At 44.5% G+C, this 20,000-nt stretch overlaps 2 protein-coding genes and 2 long non-coding RNA genes across 12 annotated transcripts in view; 2 read left to right on the forward strand and 2 right to left on the reverse strand.

Moving 5' to 3' along the window:
• Nucleotides 1–6,445, forward strand: part of LOC126989023 (1-phosphatidylinositol 4,5-bisphosphate phosphodiesterase delta-4-like) — a 22,830-nt gene extending 16,385 nt beyond the window's left edge. For 3 of the 5 annotated variants that reach the window (XM_050847548.1, XM_050847551.1, XM_050847553.1), the window contains exons 15-19: nucleotides 514–607; nucleotides 1,964–2,140; nucleotides 4,162–4,303; nucleotides 4,846–5,150; nucleotides 6,054–6,445. In XM_050847548.1, coding sequence (XP_050703505.1) covers nucleotides 514–607; nucleotides 1,964–2,140; nucleotides 4,162–4,303; nucleotides 4,846–5,150; nucleotides 6,054–6,142 — 807 coding nt within the window. In that variant the 3' untranslated portion in view covers nucleotides 6,143–6,445. The remainder of the gene's footprint in view (nucleotides 1–513; nucleotides 608–1,963; nucleotides 2,141–4,161; nucleotides 4,304–4,845; nucleotides 5,151–6,053) is intronic. The other 2 variants (XM_050847549.1, XM_050847550.1) reach the window with 2 other exon arrangements.
• On the reverse strand, nucleotides 6,289–7,043 carry LOC126989025 (uncharacterized). 5 transcript variants are annotated; one of them, XR_007742755.1, is made up of 3 exons: nucleotides 6,965–7,043; nucleotides 6,785–6,869; nucleotides 6,289–6,734 (listed from the first exon to the last, which is right to left on the reverse strand). It is a non-coding gene; the product is annotated as an uncharacterized LOC126989025 (long non-coding RNA). The 5 variants fall into 5 exon arrangements; XR_007742753.1 differs by having other exon boundaries at nucleotides 6,289–6,869; XR_007742754.1 differs by having other exon boundaries at nucleotides 6,289–6,834; nucleotides 6,965–7,040.
• Nucleotides 7,044–8,221: 1,178 nt separating this feature from the next.
• LOC126989026 (uncharacterized) lies at nucleotides 8,222–11,757 on the forward strand. Its single transcript, XR_007742758.1, has 2 exons — nucleotides 8,222–8,370; nucleotides 11,282–11,757. It is a non-coding gene; the product is annotated as an uncharacterized LOC126989026 (long non-coding RNA).
• Nucleotides 11,758–17,968: 6,211 nt separating this feature from the next.
• LOC126989027 (CAR1 transcription factor-like) overlaps nucleotides 17,969–20,000 on the reverse strand; it is a 6,202-nt gene continuing 4,170 nt past the window's right edge. The window contains exons 4-5 of the mRNA XM_050847555.1: nucleotides 19,630–20,000; nucleotides 17,969–18,714 (exon numbers count right to left, since the gene is read on the reverse strand). The exon at nucleotides 19,630–20,000 is cut by the window's right edge and continues 58 nt beyond it. Coding sequence (XP_050703512.1) covers nucleotides 18,118–18,714; nucleotides 19,630–20,000 — 968 coding nt within the window. The 3' untranslated portion in view covers nucleotides 17,969–18,117. The remainder of the gene's footprint in view (nucleotides 18,715–19,629) is intronic.

The raw sequence follows: 20,000 nt of genomic DNA on the forward strand, positions 1-20,000 counted from the left end.
GCGTCCCACAGGGTATGAGGGAAGGGTGGGTATGGCAGTGGGACCCAGAGGCAAGACCGCAAATGTGTGAGCCCAGTTTAATGTGTTTGTTTAATCTCGCTCTCTCTCGCTCTCTCGCTCTCTCTCGCTCTCTCGCTCTCTCTTGCGCTCTCTCTCGCTCTCTTTCGCTCTCTCTCGCTCTCTACCTGGTGATATAGAGACTTGCCAGGCCTGTGTGTGTGTGTGTGTGTGTGTGTGTGTGTGTGTGTGTGTGTGTGTGTGTTAACCCCAGACTAATCTTTTCCACTTATTGTTTTTTGTTTTGTTTTTGTTATTAATAAAATTTGTTGTGTTTTCCTTATTTTACTCACAAATTCTCTCTCTCTCTCTCTCTCTCTCTCTCTCTCTCTCTCTCTCTCTCTCTCTTACCTTCCCTTCCCTTCTCTCCTCTCCTCCTCCTCCTCTCCTCTCCTCTCCTCTCCTCCTCCTCCTCTAACGTGACCTAGCTTGACCTCACCTGACCTCTCTTTCCAGAAGCCCCACAAACCCCTGGCGCCTGAGTTGACCCGAGTCGTCAATGTTCTGGAAGGCAAGAAATTCCTGACCTTTGAAGACGCGTTTGAAACATGTATGTATCGTGTGTGTGTGTGTGTGTGTGTGTGTGTGTGTGCTCTCTCTCTCTCTCTCTCTCTCTCTCTCTCTCTCTCTCTCTCTCTCTCTCTCTCTCTCTCTCTCTCTCTCTCTCTCTCTCTCTCTCTCTCTCTCTCTCTCTCTCTCTCTCTCTCTCTCTCTCTCTCTCTCTCTCTCTCTCTCTCTCTCTCTCTCTCTTCCTTCCTTTTTCCCTCCATCCTCTCTCTCTCTCTCTCTCTCTCTCTCTCTCTCTCTCTCTCTCTCTCTCTCTCTCTCTCTCTCTCTCTCTCTCTCTCTCTCTCTCTCTCTCTCTCTCTCTCTCTCTCTCTCTCTCTCTCTCTCTCTCTCTCTCTCTCTCTCTCTCTCTCTCTCTCTCTCTCTCTCTCTCTCCTTCCCTTCCTCCTTCGCTTCGTCTCTCTCTCTCTCTCTCTCTCTCTCTCTCTCTCTCTCTCTCTCTCTCTCTCTCTCTCTCTCTCTCTCTCTCTCTCTCTCTCTCTCTCTCTCTCTCTCTCTCTCTCTCTCTCTCTCTCTCTCTCTCTCTCTCTCTCTCTCTCTCTCTCTCTCTCTCTCTCTCTCTCTCTCTCTCTCTCTCTCTCTCTCTCTCTCTCTCTCTCTCTCTCTCTCTCTCTCTCTCTCTCTCTCTCTCTCTCTCTCTCTCTCTCTCTCTCTCTCTCTCTCTCTCTCTCTCTCTCTCTCTCTCTCTCTCTCTCTCTCTCTCTCTCTCTCTCTCTCTCTCTCTCTCTCTCTCTCTCTCTCTCTCTCTCTCTCTCTCTCTCTCCTTCCTTCCTTCCCTTCCCACTCCATCCTCTCTCTCTCTCCTCCTCCTCCTCCTCCTCCTCCTCCTCCTCTTCCTCCTCCTCCTCCTCCTCTTCTTCCTCCTCCTCTAACTTCTAACTTAACCTAACGTAACTACCTCCTCCTCTCTCCTCCTCCTCCTCCTCCTCCTCCTCCTCCTCCTCCTCCTCCTCTTCTTCCTCCTCCTCTAACTAACCTAACTCCCTTCCCATACCTAACCTAACGTAACTACCTCCTCCTCTCTCCTCCTCCTCCTCCTCCTCCTCCTCCTCCTCCTCTTCCTCCTCTCTCCCCCTCCTCTTCTTCCTCCTCCTCTAACTAACCTAACTCCTTTCCCTTACTTAACCTAATGCAACTCCACCTTCTCTCTCTCTCCTCCTCCTCCTCCTCCTCCTCCTCCTCCTCCTCCTCTCTCCCCTCCTCTTCTTCCTCCTCCTCTAACTAACCTAACTCCTTTCCCTTGCCAACCTAATGCAACTCCACCTTCTCTCTCTCCTCCTCCGCCTCCTCCTCCTCCTCCTCCTCCTCCTCTAACCCCCCTCTCCCCCCCCCCCCCCAGACAAGTGCTACAACACCCCTTCTATCGGAGAGACGAAGGCCAAGGGACTTCTCGAAACGCCGGAGAAATTCGTGCGATTCACCGAGGGACACGTGACCAAGGTTTACCCGTTGGGGACCCGCACGGCCTCCTCCAACCTCAAGCCGTACCCGTTCTGGAGCGTCGGGTGCCAGATAGGTGAGTGTGGTAGTTGTGGTAGTGGTGGTGGTGGTGGTAGGGGCTGGGTGTTTGTTGTTGTTGAAGGGTTTGTGCGGTAAGGTAGGGTTGGTTTTTGGAGGGTACTGATTCTATGTCCTCGGATGTTTTTGGATTTTTTACGATAACTAGACCAGATAGAGAGATTCCGGAAGTAGCTTTAGAAAGAGCATTAAATTCTTCATAAATTAGGACTATGGTAGGCTCTTAATACCCTCTGGTAAGCTAGGAATAATGCCGTAACTCCGGGCATTGGTGTTAGAAAAATGGTAAAAATGGAGGAACTGACTCACACCTTCTCTTACATATTTGCATTTTTTATAATAACTAGACCAGATAGAGAGATTCCGGAAATAGCTTTAGAAAGAGCATTAAATTCTTCATAAATTAGGACTATGGTAGGCTCCTAACACCCTCTGGTAAGCTAGGAATAATGCAATAACTGTGGGCATTGGTGTTAGAAAAATGGCAAAAAATGGTGGATCTGACTCACACTTCCTCTTTCATATTTGCATTTTTTATAATAACTAGACCAGATAGAGAGATTCTGAAACTAGTATTACAAAGAGCATTAAATTCTCCACAAATTAGGACTATGGCAAACTCCTAACACCCTCTGGTAAGCTAGAAACAATGCCATAACTCTGGGCATCGGCATAAAAAAAGGCAAAAAATGGTGGATCTGACTCACACTTCCTCTAACATATTTGCATTTTTTTTTAATAACTAGACCAGATAGAGACAATCCGAAAGTACCATTAGAAAGGGCATTAAATTCTTCATAAATTAGGACTATGGTAGACTCCTAACACCCTCTGGTAAGCTAGGAATAATGCAATAACTGTGGGCATTGGTGTTAGAAAAATGGTAAAAATGGAGGAACTGACTCACACCTTCTCTTACATATTTGCATTTTTTACAATAACTAAACCAGATAGAGAGATTCTGAAACTAGCATTACAAAGAGCATTAAATTCCCTACAAGTTAGGACTATGGGAGGCTCCTAATACCCAGTCATAAGCTAGAAACAGTGCCATAACTCTGGGCATCGGCATCAAAAAAATCGCAAAAGATGGTGGATCTGCCTCACACTTTTTCTTACATATTTGCATTTTTTATGATAACTAGACCAGATAGAAACAACCCGAAAGTAGCATTAGAAAGAGCATTAAATTTTCTATAAGGTAAGACTATGGCAGGCTTCTAACACCCTCTGATAAGTTAGGAACAATGCTATAACTTCAGAGGTTTGAATTAGAAAACTGTGAAAAATGGTGCAACTGACTTCTACATCCTCTTATATTTTTGCATTTTGTACAATAACTAGACCAGATAGAAACAATCCGAAAGTAGCATTAGAAAGAGCATTAAATTCCCTACAAGTTAGGACTATGGGAGGCTCCTAACACTCAGTCATAAGCTAGAAACAGTGCCATAACTCTGGGCATCGGCATAAAAAAATAGCAAAAAATGATGGATCTGACTCACACATCCTCTTACATATTTGCCTTTTTTATGATAACCAGACCAGATAGAAACAATCCGAAAGTAGCATTAGAAAGAGCATTAAATTCTCGACAAGTTAGGACTATGGGAGGCTCCTAACACCCAGTCATAAGCTAGAAACAGTGCCATAACTCTGGGCATTGGCATAAAAAAATAGCAAAAAATGATGGATCCGACTCACACTTCCTCTTACATATTTGCACTTTTTATGATAACTAGACCAGATAGAAACAATCCGAAAGTAGCATTAGAAAGAGCATTAAATTCCCTACAAGTTAGGACTATGGGAGGCTCCTAACACCCAGTCATAAGCTAGAAACAGTGCCATAACTCTGGGCATCGGCATAAAAAAATAGCAAAAAATGATGGATCCGACACACATCCTCTCACATCCTCCCTTTTTTTGCGATAACTCCCTCACCCTCCCTTACCTACCACCCTTACCCTTACCTTACCCTTACCTAACACCACCCTAACACCCTCAATCTCCCCACAGTGGCCCTCAACATGCAGACAGAGGACAAGGCCAATTTCTACAACACTGCTCTCTTTAGAAGCAACGGAAACTGTGGATACGTTCTCAAGCCTCCAATTCTGCTGGGAGAGAAACCGTACAGCCCATCAGATGCTGCAGAGAGGTGAGGGGGCTGGGGAGGGAGGGAGGGAGGAGGGATGGGGAGGGCTGGGAAGGGATGGAATGGGCTAGGAAGGGATGGGAATGGATGGGATGGGATAGGAAGGGATGGGATGAGATAGGAAGGGAAGGGAAGGGAAGGGAAGGGATAGGATGGGATGGGAGGGGATAGAAAGGGAAGGGAAGGGATGGGATGGGATAGAAAGGGAAGGGAAGGGAAGGGATGGGATGGGAAGGAAAGGGAAGGGAGGGGATAGAAAGGGAAGGGAAGGGAAGGGAAGGGAAGGGAAGGGAAGGGAAGGGAAGGGACAGAAATGAAATATATGCTAATACTTCTCCTCCTCCTCTTCCTCCTCCTCCTCCTCCTCCTCCTCCTCCTCCTCCTCCTCCTCCTCCTCCTCCTCCTCCTCCTCCTCCTCCTCCTCAAACCTAACCTAACTTAACCATCCCTTCCCTCCTCCTCCTCCTCCTCCTCCTCAAATGTAACCTTACTTAACCTAATGTAACTCAACCTCCTCTTCCTCCTCCTCCTCCTCCCCCCCCCAGGCCGGTGCGGGTGGTGCGCGTCATGGTGCTCAGCGGTCAGCACCTCCCGGACAGTGCCAAGAAGGGCGACATCGTTGACCCCTATGTGCAGCTCAAGGTCAGGGGTCACCCGCTGGACCACCAGAAGCAGAGGACAAAGGTGGTCAAGAACAATGGCTTCAACCCGGTCTGGAAGGAGACTCTGGAGGTCACTATCAGGGTGCCGGAGGTGTCCCTGCTCTACTTCACCGTGAGGGACGAGAGCTCCCTGGCGGCTGACCCTGTTTTGGCACTGTGCTGCATACCCTTCGCCTCCCTGGGCACTGGTAGGCACTCTAGTTTTATTGGGGCACTCAGATTGATAGACCTACACCTGACTTGCAATTTGACACTCCTTGTTAGTTGGTAAATTTGCAAGTATTCCACCAAGCCGAGAGTATCAAGGTTACATATTTGCATTTTTTTCGATAATTAGACCAGGTAGACTAAATTCGAAAGTAGCATCAGAAAGATTATTAAATTCCCCACAAGTTAAGACTATGGGAAGTTCCTAACTCCCTCTGGTAAGTCAGGAACAATGCCATAACTGTGGGTATCGGCATCAGAAAAATAGCAAAAATGGAGGAACTGACTTCTACACCCTCTCACATATTTGCATTTTTTTCGATAATTAGACCAGATAGACTAAATCCGAAAGTAGCATTAGAAAGATTATTAAATTCCCCACAAGTTAAGACTATGGGAAGCTCCTAACACCCTCTGGTAAGTCAGGAACAATGCCATAACTTTAGGCACTAGCATCAGAAAAATGGTAAAAATGGAGGAACTGACATCTACACCCTCTCACATATTTGCATTTTTTTTCGATAATTAGACCAGATGGACTAAATCCGAAAGTAGCATCAGAAAGATTATTAAATTCCCCACAAGTTAAGACTATGGGAAGCTCCTAACACCCTCTGGTAAGTCAGGAACAATGCCATAACTGTGGGTATCGGCATCAGAAAAATGGTAAAAATGGAGGAACTGACATCTACACCCTCTCACATATTTGCATTTTTTTCGATAATTAGACCAGATGGACTAAATCCGAAAGTAGCATCAGAAAGATTATTAAATTCCCCACAAGTTAAGACTATGGGAAGCTCCTAACACCCTCTGGTAAGTCAGGAATAATGCCATAACTGTGGGTATCGGCGTGTTGAACCTTCTCCTCTTTTGTGTTGCAGGTTATCGCCACGTACACCTGACGGACATCACGGGGCGCTCCTTGGCACCCTCGGCCCTGTTCGTCCACGTGTCTGTCTCGGAGAAGTAACCCACCACACCACCACACCACCACACCACCACAGGCACTGACCTAACCTGACCTTAATTTACCTTACCCTCCCTTCCCTTCCCTTACCTTAATGTGTTCTAAAGCCAGATATAATTGTGTTTCAAGAATCTGTATTGTTAGTAGTGAGAATGACCTTATTTTACCTTAATAGAGTTGAACTTACCTTACCTAACCTTACCTTACCTTACCTTCCCTTACCTTAATGTGTTCTAAAGCCAGATATAATTGTGTTTCAAGAATCTATATTGTTCAGTGGCAATGACCTTATTTTACCTTAATAGAGTTGAACTTACCTAACCTTCCCTTACCTTCCCTTCCCTTCCCTTCCCTTCCCTTCCCTTCCCTTACCTTAATGTGTTCTAAAGCCAGATATAATTGTGTTTCAAGAATCTATATTGTCAGTGAGAATGACCTTATTTTACCTTAATAGAGTTGAACTTACCTTACCTAACCTTACCTTACCTTACCTTAATGTGTTCTAAAGCCAGATATAATTGTGTTTCAAGAATCTATATTGTTAGTGAGAATGACCTTACCTTATCTTAATAGAGTTGAACTTACCTTATGTTACCTAACCTAACCTTCCCTTCCCTTCCCTTCCCTTACCTAACCTAACCTAACCTTACCTAAACTAACCTTACCTTGCTGTACCTTACCTTACCTAACCTAGCCTAACCTTACCTAACCTTACCCAATCTTACCTAACCTAACCTAACCTTACCTTACCTTCCCTTCCCTTCCCTTACCTAACCTAACCTAACCTAAACTAACCTTCCCTTCCCTTACCTAACCTAACTTAACCTAACCTTACCTAACCTTACCCAATCTTACCTAACCTAACCTTACCTAACCTAACCTAACCTTACCTAACCCAACCTTAACCTTCCCTAACCTAACCTTCCCTTCCCTTCCCTTAACATGTCCTAAAGCCAGATATCATTGTGTTTGAAGAATCTATGATATTGTCAGTGAGTTATATATATCTACAGGGTGACCCAAAAATCGTGCAACATCGGGATTACAATTTGATTAGAAGTTATATTCCCCTATGGTTCGGGACTTCTGCGCTGCCCTGTATGTGTCCAGATAAGTGTTATGGAGCTGTGTTAGAGTTTATTATGTGTTGTTTTGCCCGGCTCATATTATTTATATATATATCTTGAAATGTCTGGTTCATGTGTCTATATATTTTGAAGGCTTGGACGCACGGCATGTGTAGTTTGTGAAGTGTTTGTTTGTTTGAAGAGTCTATCACCACCTCCGCCGCACAAGTGTTTTTTATAAGTGTAAGTAAGATTAGTCATGTTTTTAGCACAATGCACGGAACTGAGCACAGCGTGGCGGGGAACGCGCAATTATTAGCAACTCTATACTATGCTTCTATGGCTGTGTCTGTATATGGTTTTCATAAGCAACTATCATGCAGGGTAACACTCATTAGCTATGTATCAGTATGTGTTGCTTATGTGTCATTTAACGAGCATACTCATCACACAGAGAAAGCTTAGGACACACACGATCTGCTTAGGGCAATAACTAAATTCTGAGGTGTCCGATTCCCCTATGCAAGAGTTAACCAGCATCTCCACTCTTTCATCCCTGTGCTGTCCAAATCCCTTATGAATAAGGGATTTGGACAGCACAGGGATGAAAGAGTGAAGATTCTGGTTAACTCTTGCATCAGGGATTTGGACAGCACAGGGATGAAAGAGTGAAGATGCTGGTTAACTCTTGCATCAGGGATTTGGACAGCACAGGGATGAAAGAGTGGAGATGCTGGTTAACTCTTGCATAAGGGATTTGGACAGCACAGGGATGAAGGAGTGAAGATGCTGGTTAACTCTTGCATAAGGGATTTGGACAGCACAGGGATGAAAGAGTGGAGATGCTGGTTAACTCTTGCATAAGGGATTTGGACAGCACAGGGATGAAGGAGTGAAGATGCTGGTTAACTCTTGCATAAGGGATTTGGACAGCACAGGGATGAAGGAGTGAAGATGCTGGTTAACTCTTGCATAAGGGATTTGGACAGCACAGGGATGAAAGAGTGGAGATGCTGGTTAACTCTTGCATAAGGGATTTGGACAGCACAGGGATGAAGGAGTGAAGATGCTGGTTAACTCTTGCATAAGGGATTTGGACAGCACAGGGGTGAGGGAGTGAAGATGCTGGTTAACTCTTGCATAAGGGATTTGGACAGCACAGGGGTGAAGGAGTGAAGATGCTGGTTAACTCTTGCATAGGGAAATGGGACAGCTCAGAATTTAGTTATTAGCAAAACATCCTTCACCTCTCTCTCTCTCTCTCTCTCGATACAATGTAGTAACTGTTCTATTTTTTCTACGGCTGTGTAAGTCTATTTTTGCAAGCAACTATCACACAGGGGAAGATGTGTCTGCTATGTATCATCCTGTGTTGCCCCTGTGTTGTGTTGCAAGCACATATCACATGGCAGAATAGACAGGCAACACTCCATAGTAACAGTTTTATTTTATCTCTGTGTGTGTGTGTGTGTGTGTGTGTGTGTGTGTGTGTGTGTGTACCTTTGCAAGGGTTTAACCACACGCCCCAAGCTCTCCATACCCTGTCAGTCATGGCTACTCTACTCTTATGTTTCTGTGGCTGTGTGCTGTGGTATTTTTGTAAGCACGGAGCACAACTTAGCTACTCTACTCTATATGTTTCTATGGCCGTGTGCTGTGGTATTTTTGTAAGCACGGAGCACAAATTAGCTACTCTACTCTATATGTTTCTATGACTGTGTGTGTGTGTTTATGTTTGCAAGAATGACCACACAAGATAAGACATAACACATTTCAACAGCTATGTTCTATCCCTGTGTTATCCCCCTCAGCACATAACTCATATTAGCTACTCTACTCTATATGTTTCTATGGCCGTGTTTGTTTACGTTTACAAGAATGACCACACAGCATAAGACATAACACATTTCAACAGCTATATTCTATCCTGTGTTATCCCCCTAAGCACAGAACTCATATTAGCCACTCTACTCTATATGTTTCTATGGCCGTGTTTGTTTACGTTTACAAGAATGACCACACAGCATAAGACATAACACATTTCAACAGCTATATTCTATCCCTGTGTTATCCCCCTAAGCACAGAACTCATATTAGCCACTCTACTCTATATGTTTCTATGGCCGTGTTTGTTTATATTTGCAAGGATGACCATACAGTATAAGACATAACACATTTCAACAGCTATATTCTATCCCTGTGTTATCCCCCTAAGCACAGAACTCATATTAGCCACTCTACTCTATATGTTTCTATGGCCGTGTTTGTTTACGTTTACAAGAATGACCACACAGCATAACATACCACATTTCAACAGCTATATTCTATCCTGTGTTATCCCCCTAAGCCCAGAACTCATATTAGCCACTCTACTCTATATGTTTCTATGGCCGTGTTTGTTTATATTTGCAAGAATGACCACAGAACACAACTTAATCTACTATGTTTTTTCCTTCTGTGGCTGTCTGTGTGTGTGTCTGTGTCTTCCAGTGCCCTAAGCTCCTTGCCAGCCCTGATCCCATAAGTTAAGCCTGTTGCAGCTCTATTATTAAGCTCTATAGGGTCATACAAGCTCGGTGTTTGAGTGTTATGATTGCTTTTGTATTTCTTTAGGTTAAGATTCACTCGTAGGATTATGATTTATGTTTGTATAGAGGGTTATGTTAAGGCTTCTTCCTCCTCCTCCTCCTCCTCCTCCTCCTCCTCCTCCTCTCCTTCTTCTTCCTCTTCTTTTTCTTCTTCTTCATCTTCCTTTTCTTCTTCTTCCTCTTCTTCTTCCTCTTCTTCTTCATCTTCTTTCTCTTCTTCTTCTTCTTCTTTTTCTTCTTCTTCTTTCTTCTTGTTTTTTATGCAAATTATATGAAAGTAATTATTCTCTCTCTCTCTCTCTCTCTCTCTCTCTCTCTCTCTCATTTCACTGGTTGTTAATTTTATCATTCTCTCTCTCTCTCTCTCTCTCTCTCTCTCTCTCTCTCTCTCTCTCTCTCTTTTTCTTCCATTTCCCTGTTTATTATATTGATCGTTCTCTCTCTCTCTCTCTCTCTCTCTCTCTCTCTCTCTCTCTCTTTTATTCTCCCATTTCTCTGGTTATTAAATTGATCATTCTCTCTCTCTCTCTCTCTCTCTCTCTCTCTCTCTCTCTCTCTCTCCTAATTATCTTAAGAAAACTCAAATTAACTCCTGCCAGAATAATAATAATAATAATAATAATAATAATAATAATAACAATAACTACTACACTAATAATAATGTTACTAATTTGAGCGCTGAGGCCGTGAGTACCTTGGGAAAGGGCTCTCTCTTCTTGGTCCATTCTTGGTTGTGAGGTTGATGATAACAATAATAATAATAATAATAATAATAATAATATTTTCTCTCTCTCTCTCTCTCTCTGTTACTTTCCTTCCTTTCCTCCTCGCTCTCTCTCTCTCTCCTTCCTTCCCTCCTCTCTCTCTCTGTTACTTTCCTTCCTTTCCTCCTCGCTCTCTCTCTCTCTCCTTCATTACCTCTCTCTCTCTCTCTCTCTCTCTCTCTCTCTCTCTCTCTCTCTCTCTCTCTCTCTCTCTCTCTCTCTCTCTCTCTCTCTCTCTCTCTCCTTCCTTCCCTCCTCCTTCTCTCTCTCTCCCTCTCTCTCTCTCTCTCTCTCTCTCTCTCTCTCTCTCTCTCTCTCTCTCTCTCTCTCTCCATCTCTCCTCCTTCTCTCTCTCTCTCTCTCTCTCTCTCTCTCTCTCATTTGTTTGTAAGTACGTTTGTTAACACAGTCGTTCGTAAGCGCGTCCGTTACCACACGTCTGCCTGGGACCCGTTCGTGAGTGTGTTCGTCCGTACGTTCGGGTCCGGGCGGCGTTAGTGTGTTCGTACGTGTGTGTGTGTGTGGAAGCCTTGTTTCAGTCAATCGTGTAAGTTTTTATTTTTTATGGTTGCGTTTTGGTGGTTGTGGTCAATGGCTGTTTTTTTTATTTTTTATTATTTGGTTGAGGATGATTAGTTATTAGAAAGACATTCTCTCTCTCTCTCTCTCTCTCTCTCTCTCTCTCTCTCTCTCTCTCTCTCTCTCTCCTCTGTTACTGTTTAGGTGAGGGAGTGAAGATGCTGGTTAACTCTTGCATAAGGGATTTGGACAGCACAGGGATGAAAGAGTGAAGATGCTGGTTAACTCTTGCATAAGGGATTTGGACAGCACAGGGATGAAAGAGTGAAGATGCTGGTTAACTCTTGCATAAGGGATTTGGACAGCACAGGGATGAAAGAGTGAAGATGCTGGTTAACTCTTGCATAAGGGATTTGGACAGCACAGGGATGAAAGAGTGAAGATGCTGGTTAACTCTTGCATAAGGGATTTGGACAGCACAGGGATGAAAGAGTGAAGATGCTGGTTAACTCTTGCATAAGGGATTTGGACAGCACAGGGATGAAAGAGTGGAGATGCTGGTTAACTCTTGCATAAGGGATTTGGACAGCACAGGGATGAAAGAGTGAAGATGCTGGTTAACTCTTGCATAAGGGATTTGGACAGCACAGGGATGAAAGAGTGAAGATGCTGGTTAACTCTTGCATTCGGGAGTTGGACAGCACAGGGATGAAAGAGTGAAGATGCTGGTTAACTATTGCCTCAGGGATGAAAGAGTGAAGATGCTGGTTAACTCTTGCATAAGGGATTTGGACAGCACAGGGATGAAAGAGTGAAGATGCTGGTTAACTCTTGCATAAGGGATTTGTACAGCACAGGGATGAAAGAGTGAAGATGCTGGTTAACTCTTGCATAAGGGATTTGGACAGCACAGGGATGAAAGAGTGAAGATGCTGGTTAACTCTTGCATAAGGGATTTGGACAGCACAGGGATGAAAGAGTGAAGATGCTGGTTAACTCTTGCACAGGGAAATGGGACAGCTCAAAATTTAGTTATTAGCAAGACATATTTCTCCTTTTTCTCTATGTATTAGCAAGGGGTGAGGGAGTGGAGATGCTGGTTAACTCTTGCATAGGGAAATGGGACAGCTCAGAATTTAGTTATTAGGAAAGACATTTTTCTCTCCATTCTCTCCTTTCCTTCCCTCTCCTCTTTTTTTTTATCTCCATATATGTCATCTCTTTCTCTTCCCTTCCCATCCTTCCTCCTCCTTCTCTTCCTATCCCATCCTTCCTCCTCCTCCTCCTCTTCCCTTCCTTCCTTCGTTCCTTCTCCTCCTCTTCCTACTCCTTCTCATTCTCTTCCTTTCCCATCCTTCCCTCCCTCCCTCCCTCCTTCCTCCTCCTTATTCTCTTCCTTTCCCTTCCTTCCTCCCTCCCTCCTCCTCCTCTTCCCATGACAGCTACACTAACAATAATAATAATAATAATAATAAAAATAATAATAATAATAATAATCAGACCAGCCATTGAATGCAAGACCAAATAACAATGATGATAATGATAAGGTTATTAAAAGGTATGTCTATTGAAACACATTTATATATATATATATACACATACATACATATATACATACATAGATACACATGTGATTGTATACATAAGTGATTCATATATATACATACATGAATGCTTGTAGTAGTAGTAGTAGGAGAGAGAGAGAGAGAGAGAGAGAGAGAGAGAGAGAGAGAGAGAGAGAGAGAGAGTCATGTCTGTGGGGTGACATTCTGTGTGACCTGAGAGAGAGAGAGAGAGAGAGAGAGAGAGGCCTTAGTAGATTTAATTAGGCAGATTATTATTAAAGAACATTTCTGAATTTATCTTCCTCCTCCTCCTCTTCTTCTTCCTCCTCCTCCTCCTCCTCCTCCTCCTCCTCCTATTTTGATAACACTAATATAATGTTAACTATTTGCTGTACACACACACACACACACACACACACACACACACACACACACACACACACACATGATATCTGAGCTTATGTATATACTAAGAGAGAGAGAGAGAGAGAGAGAGAGAGAGAGAGAGAGAGAGAGAGAGAGAGAGAGAGAGAGAGAGAGAGAGAGAGATTCAATGGGTCCAGTTATTGACAGCTTACTACTACTACTACTACTACTACTACTACTACTACTACTACTACTACTACTACTACTACTACTACTACACATATAAGCCTTGTGTTATAAGTTTTAAGTGTTCTAAAACCACCTCTACTACAATTACTATAAATAAATGCTTTTGATACTTGTAAATGTGTGTTCCTATGTTCCTTAAGTGTGGAGAGAGAGAGAGAGAGAGAGAGAGAGAGAGAGAGAGAGAGAGGGCACCTGTTTCCCTCCCTACCTGTGCTTCTGGTGAGAGAGAGAGAGAGAGAGGGCACCTGTTTCCCTCCCTACCTGTGCTTCTGGTGAGAGAGAGAGAGAAAGCTATCTCTAATCTGTATGTAGCACTCTGTATAGGCCTATGTATAATTGTATATGCCTACCTAGTGACAGGAAGCTGACCTCTATAACACAGGCAATATTAACTTTAACAGAGAGAAAGAAAGAGAGAGAGAAAGCTAGCTCTAAACTGTATAAAACTAACTGTATCTATACTGTAGGGAAATTGACCTTAACTATACAGTCAACCCAGGATATAACAGACCGGCTAATAATGGATTTTGGATATAATGGATAAGGTCAGACAGACAGAAGGGGAAGGAATTATATGAGAAGGGAAAGTTTTGTTTAGTGGGCGCAACATCTGTGGTCATATGCCGGAGAGAGACAGAAGGGGAAGGAATTATAGGAGAAGGGAAAGTTTTGTTTAGTGGGCGCAACATCTGTGGTCATATGCCGGAGAGAGACAGAAGGGGAAGGAATTATAGGAGAAGGGAAAGTTTTGTTTAGTGGGCGCAACATCTGTGGTCATATGCGGAGAGAGACAGAAGGGAAGGAATTATAGGAGAAGGAAAGTTTTGTTTAGTGGGCGAAACATCTGTGGTCATATGCGGAGAGAGACAGAAGGGGAAGGAATTATAGGAGAAGGGAAAGTTTTGTTTAGTGGGCGCAACATCTGTGGTCATATGCCGGAGAGAGACAGAAGGGGAAGGACTTATAGGAGAAGGGAATGTTTTGTTTAGTGGGCGCAACATCTGTGGTCATATGCCGGAGAGAGACAGAAGGGGAAGGAATTATAGGAGAAGGGAAAGTTTTGTTTAGTGGGCGCAACATCTGTGGTCATATGCCGGAGAGAGACAGAAGGGAAGGAATTATAGGAGAAGGAAAGTTTTGTTTAGTGGGCGCAACATCTGTGGTCATATGCGGAGAGAGACAGAAGGGAAGGAATTATAGGAGAAGGAAAGTTTTGTTTAGTGGGCGCAACATCTGTGGTCATATGCCGGAGAGAGACAGAAGGGGAAGGAATTATAGGAGAAGGGAACAGTTGGAAAGTTTTGTTTAGTGGGTACAACATCTGTGGTCATATGCCGGAGAGAGACGGAAGGGGAAGGAGTTATAGGAGAAGGGAATGTTTTGTTTAGTGGGCGCAACATCTGTGGTCATATGCCGGAGAGAGACAGAAGGGGAAGGAATTATAGGAGAAGGGAAAGTTTTGTTTAGTGGGCGCAACATCTGTGGTCATATGCCAGAGAGAGACAGAAGGGGAAGGAATTATAGGAGAAGGGAAAGTTTTGTTTAGTGGGCGCAACATCTGTGGTCATATGCCGGAGAGAGACAGAAGGGGAAGGAATTATAGGAGAAGGGAACAGACCCCAGGAGACGGGACACAACCCCCGATTAATACCTGGCACCCATTCACTGCTGGGTGGACAGGGGCGTAGGGTATCGGAAAAGCCGCCCAAATTTTTCCACTCCGCCCGGGAATCGAACCCAGTCTTGGTTGTGAGCCGAGTGTGCTAACCACTGCACCACGAAGCCCCCACACCGGGACCAACTGAGAATAGTTTTTGAACCATCTGCTTCTAGTAAGTACAAAACCTCGCCCTCCTCCTTTGATCTGCCGCCCCATCCTTGTAGTCTGCCTCGGTCAACCCCATAAAATGTTCTCCTTGTGGTATGCATTGAAATTAATATATTTACACCACAGGAAAGTCTTATGCATCAATCCAGGGCGTAAATGTATACTAATGGAAAATAGCCAAGTGTTTGTGAGTGCTGGTACGGACACAAGTTAGGAGGGTTTAGTGGAGTGGTTGTTCTCTGACCGATAATTTTGAGTTTACGAAAATAAGACCAAGTTGTTAGTATTGGCCCTTGATGTCCGCTGTGTGTGTTCGTACATGTGTTAGTGGTCTGGTTAAGTGGTATGAGCCTCGGGGAACCTTCCTGACCTTATCTTACGAGTTATTTCAAGACCTAGCTATTGGTTTTGATACGAGGTAATTGCGTTCTGAGTTCACGAAATTAAGATCAAGTTCGCAGTATTGGCTCTCAATGTCCGCTGTGTGTGTTCATACGTTTGTTAGCGGTCCGGTTGAGTAGCACGAGCCTCGGTAGAACTCGGTGACCCCTTGCCGAGCCTACCTTATGGCCCCTCAATTTCTGACGCAGTGCCGAGGAAAAGTCTCCCTTGTGAACACAGCCGCTGGGATTGAAGGGAAAGGAAAGGGAAGGAAGGAAGGAAGGACGGAAGGATGTGGGAAAGAGGAAAGGGAAAGACTCGTGACTAAGTTTGTGGCCTATGGTGTAGCTGCTCCTTGCCTCAGTGCACAGGTCTGTCACATTGAACCTAAAAGAATACATAAATTAATAGATCCAGAAATAGATGTGTAACCTTCTCCTCCTCCTCCTCCTCCTCCTCTTCAAGTTCTTCCTTCTTCTCTTCTTCCTCTTCCTCTTCTTGTCTTCCTCCTCCTCCTCCTTCTCTTCTAGTTCTTCTTTCTTCTCTTCTTCCTCTTCTTGTCCTCCTCCTCCTCTTCTTCTTCTTCCTCTCTCAAGCTGAAAGGAAATCTAGAATCAATAAAATAATAATAATAATAATAAAAATAATAATAATAATTGGCTGACTGACTGACTGACTGACTGGTTGACTGACTGACTGACTGACTGATTGGGATAAACAGTCCAAGGATTTTTTATAACTGTATTTACTAGAAGTTGTGTTAAGTCTTGTGTCGAATGTTAAAATTTGTTAATCCATTTTTTATTTTAATATAATTTCAATCTTCCCTTCCTTTCCTTTCCCTTCCCTTCCCTTCTCTTCTCTTCCCTTCCCTTTCCTATCCAATCCCTTCCCTTCTCTTCCAATCCCTTCCCTTCCCTTCCAATCCCTTCCCTTCCCTTCCCATCCCTTCCCTTCCCATCCCTTCTCTTCCCATCTCTCTCTCTCGTCACTCATTTTATTCTCCTTCTCACGCTATTATGCTCACTCTCCCAAGGCTCATGTCACTCTCACTTCACTATCAGACTCCCATCTCACTCTCATGTCAAGGAAATGGGCGAGGAATGAAGATGAGTGGAGAAAATGAGGGAAAATGAAGGGAGAGTCAGACCCCAAGACAGCTTCCATCTTCCATCCCTCATTTTCGTTTCCTTCTCACGCTAATATGCTCACTCTCCCAAGGCTCATGTCACTCTCACTTCACTATCAGACTCCCATCTCACTATCATGTCAAGGAAATAGACGAGAAATAAATAATAATGGAGAAAATCGAAAAAATGTCAAGCTATCTGGTACATGGGCATCCTCTCTGACATCCGCCATTAGGACAAAAAGTGGGAATATTAACGTAATTTCTACACCGTCGGCCATTATCGTATACGCTGTCGTTGTATAGTGTATTCATGTGTTTATTCATCGTATAGTCACTGTGTCAGGGTGTATTAGTGGGGAAATACAGCGAAAAATATACTCACTTTTCACAGAGGACCCCCTCGGCGGCCATTTCACCCGCGCCAGCTGATGTTCTACGAGCCTACATATTTTTCCTTGTTTACATTTGTTTTTATTATAAGTGTTTATGTTCGTGTTTTAAGTGTGAATTGTTTGTTTTTAAGTAATTTTGGATTTATTAAGTGGATAAGAGTGGATGGATCTGGTCTATAAGGGTAATTTCCACTACTACTACTACTACTACTACTTATAGGGAAATAAGACAATAAGTGCGGTAGAAACAACTTATTACATCTACTTTTGAGCCTTACAGACACATTATTGCATACAGACTTATATCAAAATAACAAAAATAACAAAAATAATAATAATAATAATAATAATAATAATAATAATAATAATAATAATAATAATAATAATAATAATAATAATAATAATAACAATAGGTCTAAGTCCGCCGCCAGCAGCGTTGTACTAATAATAAATAGATAAATATAGATAGAGAGATAGATAGAGAGAGAGATAGATAGAGAGATAGAGAGATAGAGAGCGTGAATTTGGTATATTAGTCTAACACTATAGAGAGAGAACCATAGTAGTAGTAGTAGTAGTAGTAGAAGTAGTAGTAGTAGTAGTAGTAGTGGTGGTGGTGGTGGTAGTGGGAGGAGGAGGAGGAGAAGGAGGAGGGATGGGACGGGAAGGGAAGGGAAGGAAAAGGAAGGAAAGGAAGGGGAGGGAATGGAAGGGAAGGGAAGGGAAAATAAAGGGAAGGAAAAGGAAGGGAAGGGAAGGGAAGGGAAGGGAAGGGAAGGGAAAGGAAGGGAAGGGAAGAAGGAGAGAGGAAAGGGAAGGGAAGGGAAGGGAAAGGAAGGGAAGGGAAGAAGGAGAGAGGAAAGGGAAGGGAAGGGAAGGGAAGGGAAGGGAAGGGAAGGAAAAGGAAGGGAAAGGAAGGGAAGGGAAGGGAAGGGAAGGGAAGGAAAAGGAATGGAAGGGAAGGGAAAGGAAGGGAAGGGAAGGGAAGGGATGGGAAGGGAAAAAATTCAACACCAATTTCAACACCAATTTCAACACCACCAAAATCTCACCTCCGCCTCAAAACTCCACCACCACCACCACCAACCTCAACACCACTACACCACCACCACCACCACCACCACCACTTAACAACACCCAGAAGTGGGCCGCTTATGGTAACCAGCTTGAGGGTCAGGCTTGGGCTTCGAACTTGACCCACCCCCGCCCCCACCGATGCTAAATGACCCCGTGTGAGAGAGCGTTGACCCCGACTGGGATAGACTTGACCCCACGTTGACCCCGGGGATGCCAGGCAAGCTCGGGAGGTTCAAGTTCGGTAAGGTCAGGTCAGAGAGGCTGGGCAGGTTGTTAGCGCTGGAGCTTATGAAGTTTTGAATGTTGCTAAGACCATTGTTGATGTTCTGGAGCCCGCTGGAGACACCATTGTTGATGCTGCTTAGAAGGTTCCCGGAATTCACCGAACTTGTGTGCTCGGAGTGGACGCCGGATGACCCAATGGAGGATGTCTGTGAGTGTGAGTACGAGAAGGATGGGTTGTGGATGGATGAGCTGGATGAATGGCTGTTTGAGTGGTCGGCGTTCGGGAATTTGTTATCTACGTTGTCGAGTGGGACGATGGCGCTCACCCCTTGCCCTAAGAGGTTCGGGATTCGGTTCAGATTGACGGAGTTTGCCATTGAGTTGCCGAGGTTTTCACCGAAGCGACGGATAGCCTTGGACATCTGTAGGGGAGAGAAGGGAGGGTTAGGAAGGCAAGGGAAGGGAAGGGAAGGGATATTAGGTAAGGTTAGGAAAGGGAAGGGAAGGGATATTAGGTAAGATAAGGAAAGGGAAGGGAAGGGAAATTAGGTAAGGTAAGGCAAGGGTAGGGAAGGTTTAGGTAAGGAAGGGAAGGGAAGGGAAGGGAAATTAGGTAAGGTAAGGGAAGGGTAGGGAAGGTTTAGGTAAGGAAGGGAAGGGAAGGGAAGGGAAATTAGGTAAGGTTAGGAGAAGGGAAGGGAGTTAGGTAAGGTTAGGTAAGGAAGGGAAGGGAAGGGAAGGAAATTGATTGGAAGGGACAGGAAGGGAAGAGAAGGGAAGAGAAGGAAAGGGAGGGGAAGGAAAGGGAAGGGAAGGGAAGAGAAGGAAAGGGAATTGCTTGGAAGGGACAGGAAGGAAAGGGAAGGGAAGGGAAGAGAAGGAAAGGGAATTGCTTGGAAGGGACAGGAAGGAAAGGGAAGGAAGGAAGGAAGGAATGTAAGGGAAGGAAGGAAGGAAAGGGAAGGGAAGGGAAGGGAAGGGAATTGCTTGGAAGGGACAGGAAGGAAAGGGAAGGGAAGGGAAAGGAAAGGAATGTAAGGGAAGGGAAGGGAAGGGAAGGGAAGGGAAGGGAAGGAACAGGAAGGGACAGGAAGGAAAGGGAAGGGAAGGGAAGGGAAGGGAAGGGAAGGGAAGGGCATTAGATAAAGTAAAAAAAAAAAAAAAATACCCTCTCTCTCTCTCTCTCTCTCTCTCTCTCTCTCTCTCTCTCTCTCTCTCTCTCTCTCTCTCTCTCTCTCTCTCTCCCCCATCTCCCTCTCACTCCCTCTCACTCTCTCTCTCTCCCCAACCCCCCCCCTCTCTCTCTCTCTCTCTCTCTCTCTCACACACACTCTCACCTGGCTAATCCCTCTCCCGATGGTCGTGATGAACCCCGGATATCTGAGGACCATAACTTCCGTGGTCGTCGGCTTGGGCTTCTCATCTTTGGCCTCCTCGCTCGAACCGGAGTCAGCATTACCATAACCAAACAGATTATGGTTGAACAGGTTGCTGCTACTACTACTACTACTACTACTACCATGGTTACTGCTACTACCACCACCGACCGCAAAGTTAGAAGAGGAAGAGTGGCTGAAGGACGGTAGGGAGGGCAGGGAAGGGAAGGATGGTAGGAGATAGTTTAGAAGCGAGCCTTGTTGGTTGTTGTGGTTGCTACTACTACTACTACTGCTGCTGTGGTGGTTGTTGTGGTGGTCTGCAAAACTCC

This window comes from Eriocheir sinensis, unplaced genomic scaffold, assembly GCF_024679095.1.
Source record: "Eriocheir sinensis breed Jianghai 21 unplaced genomic scaffold, ASM2467909v1 Scaffold103, whole genome shotgun sequence".
NCBI classification, from domain to species: Eukaryota; Metazoa; Arthropoda; class Malacostraca; order Decapoda; family Varunidae; genus Eriocheir; species Eriocheir sinensis.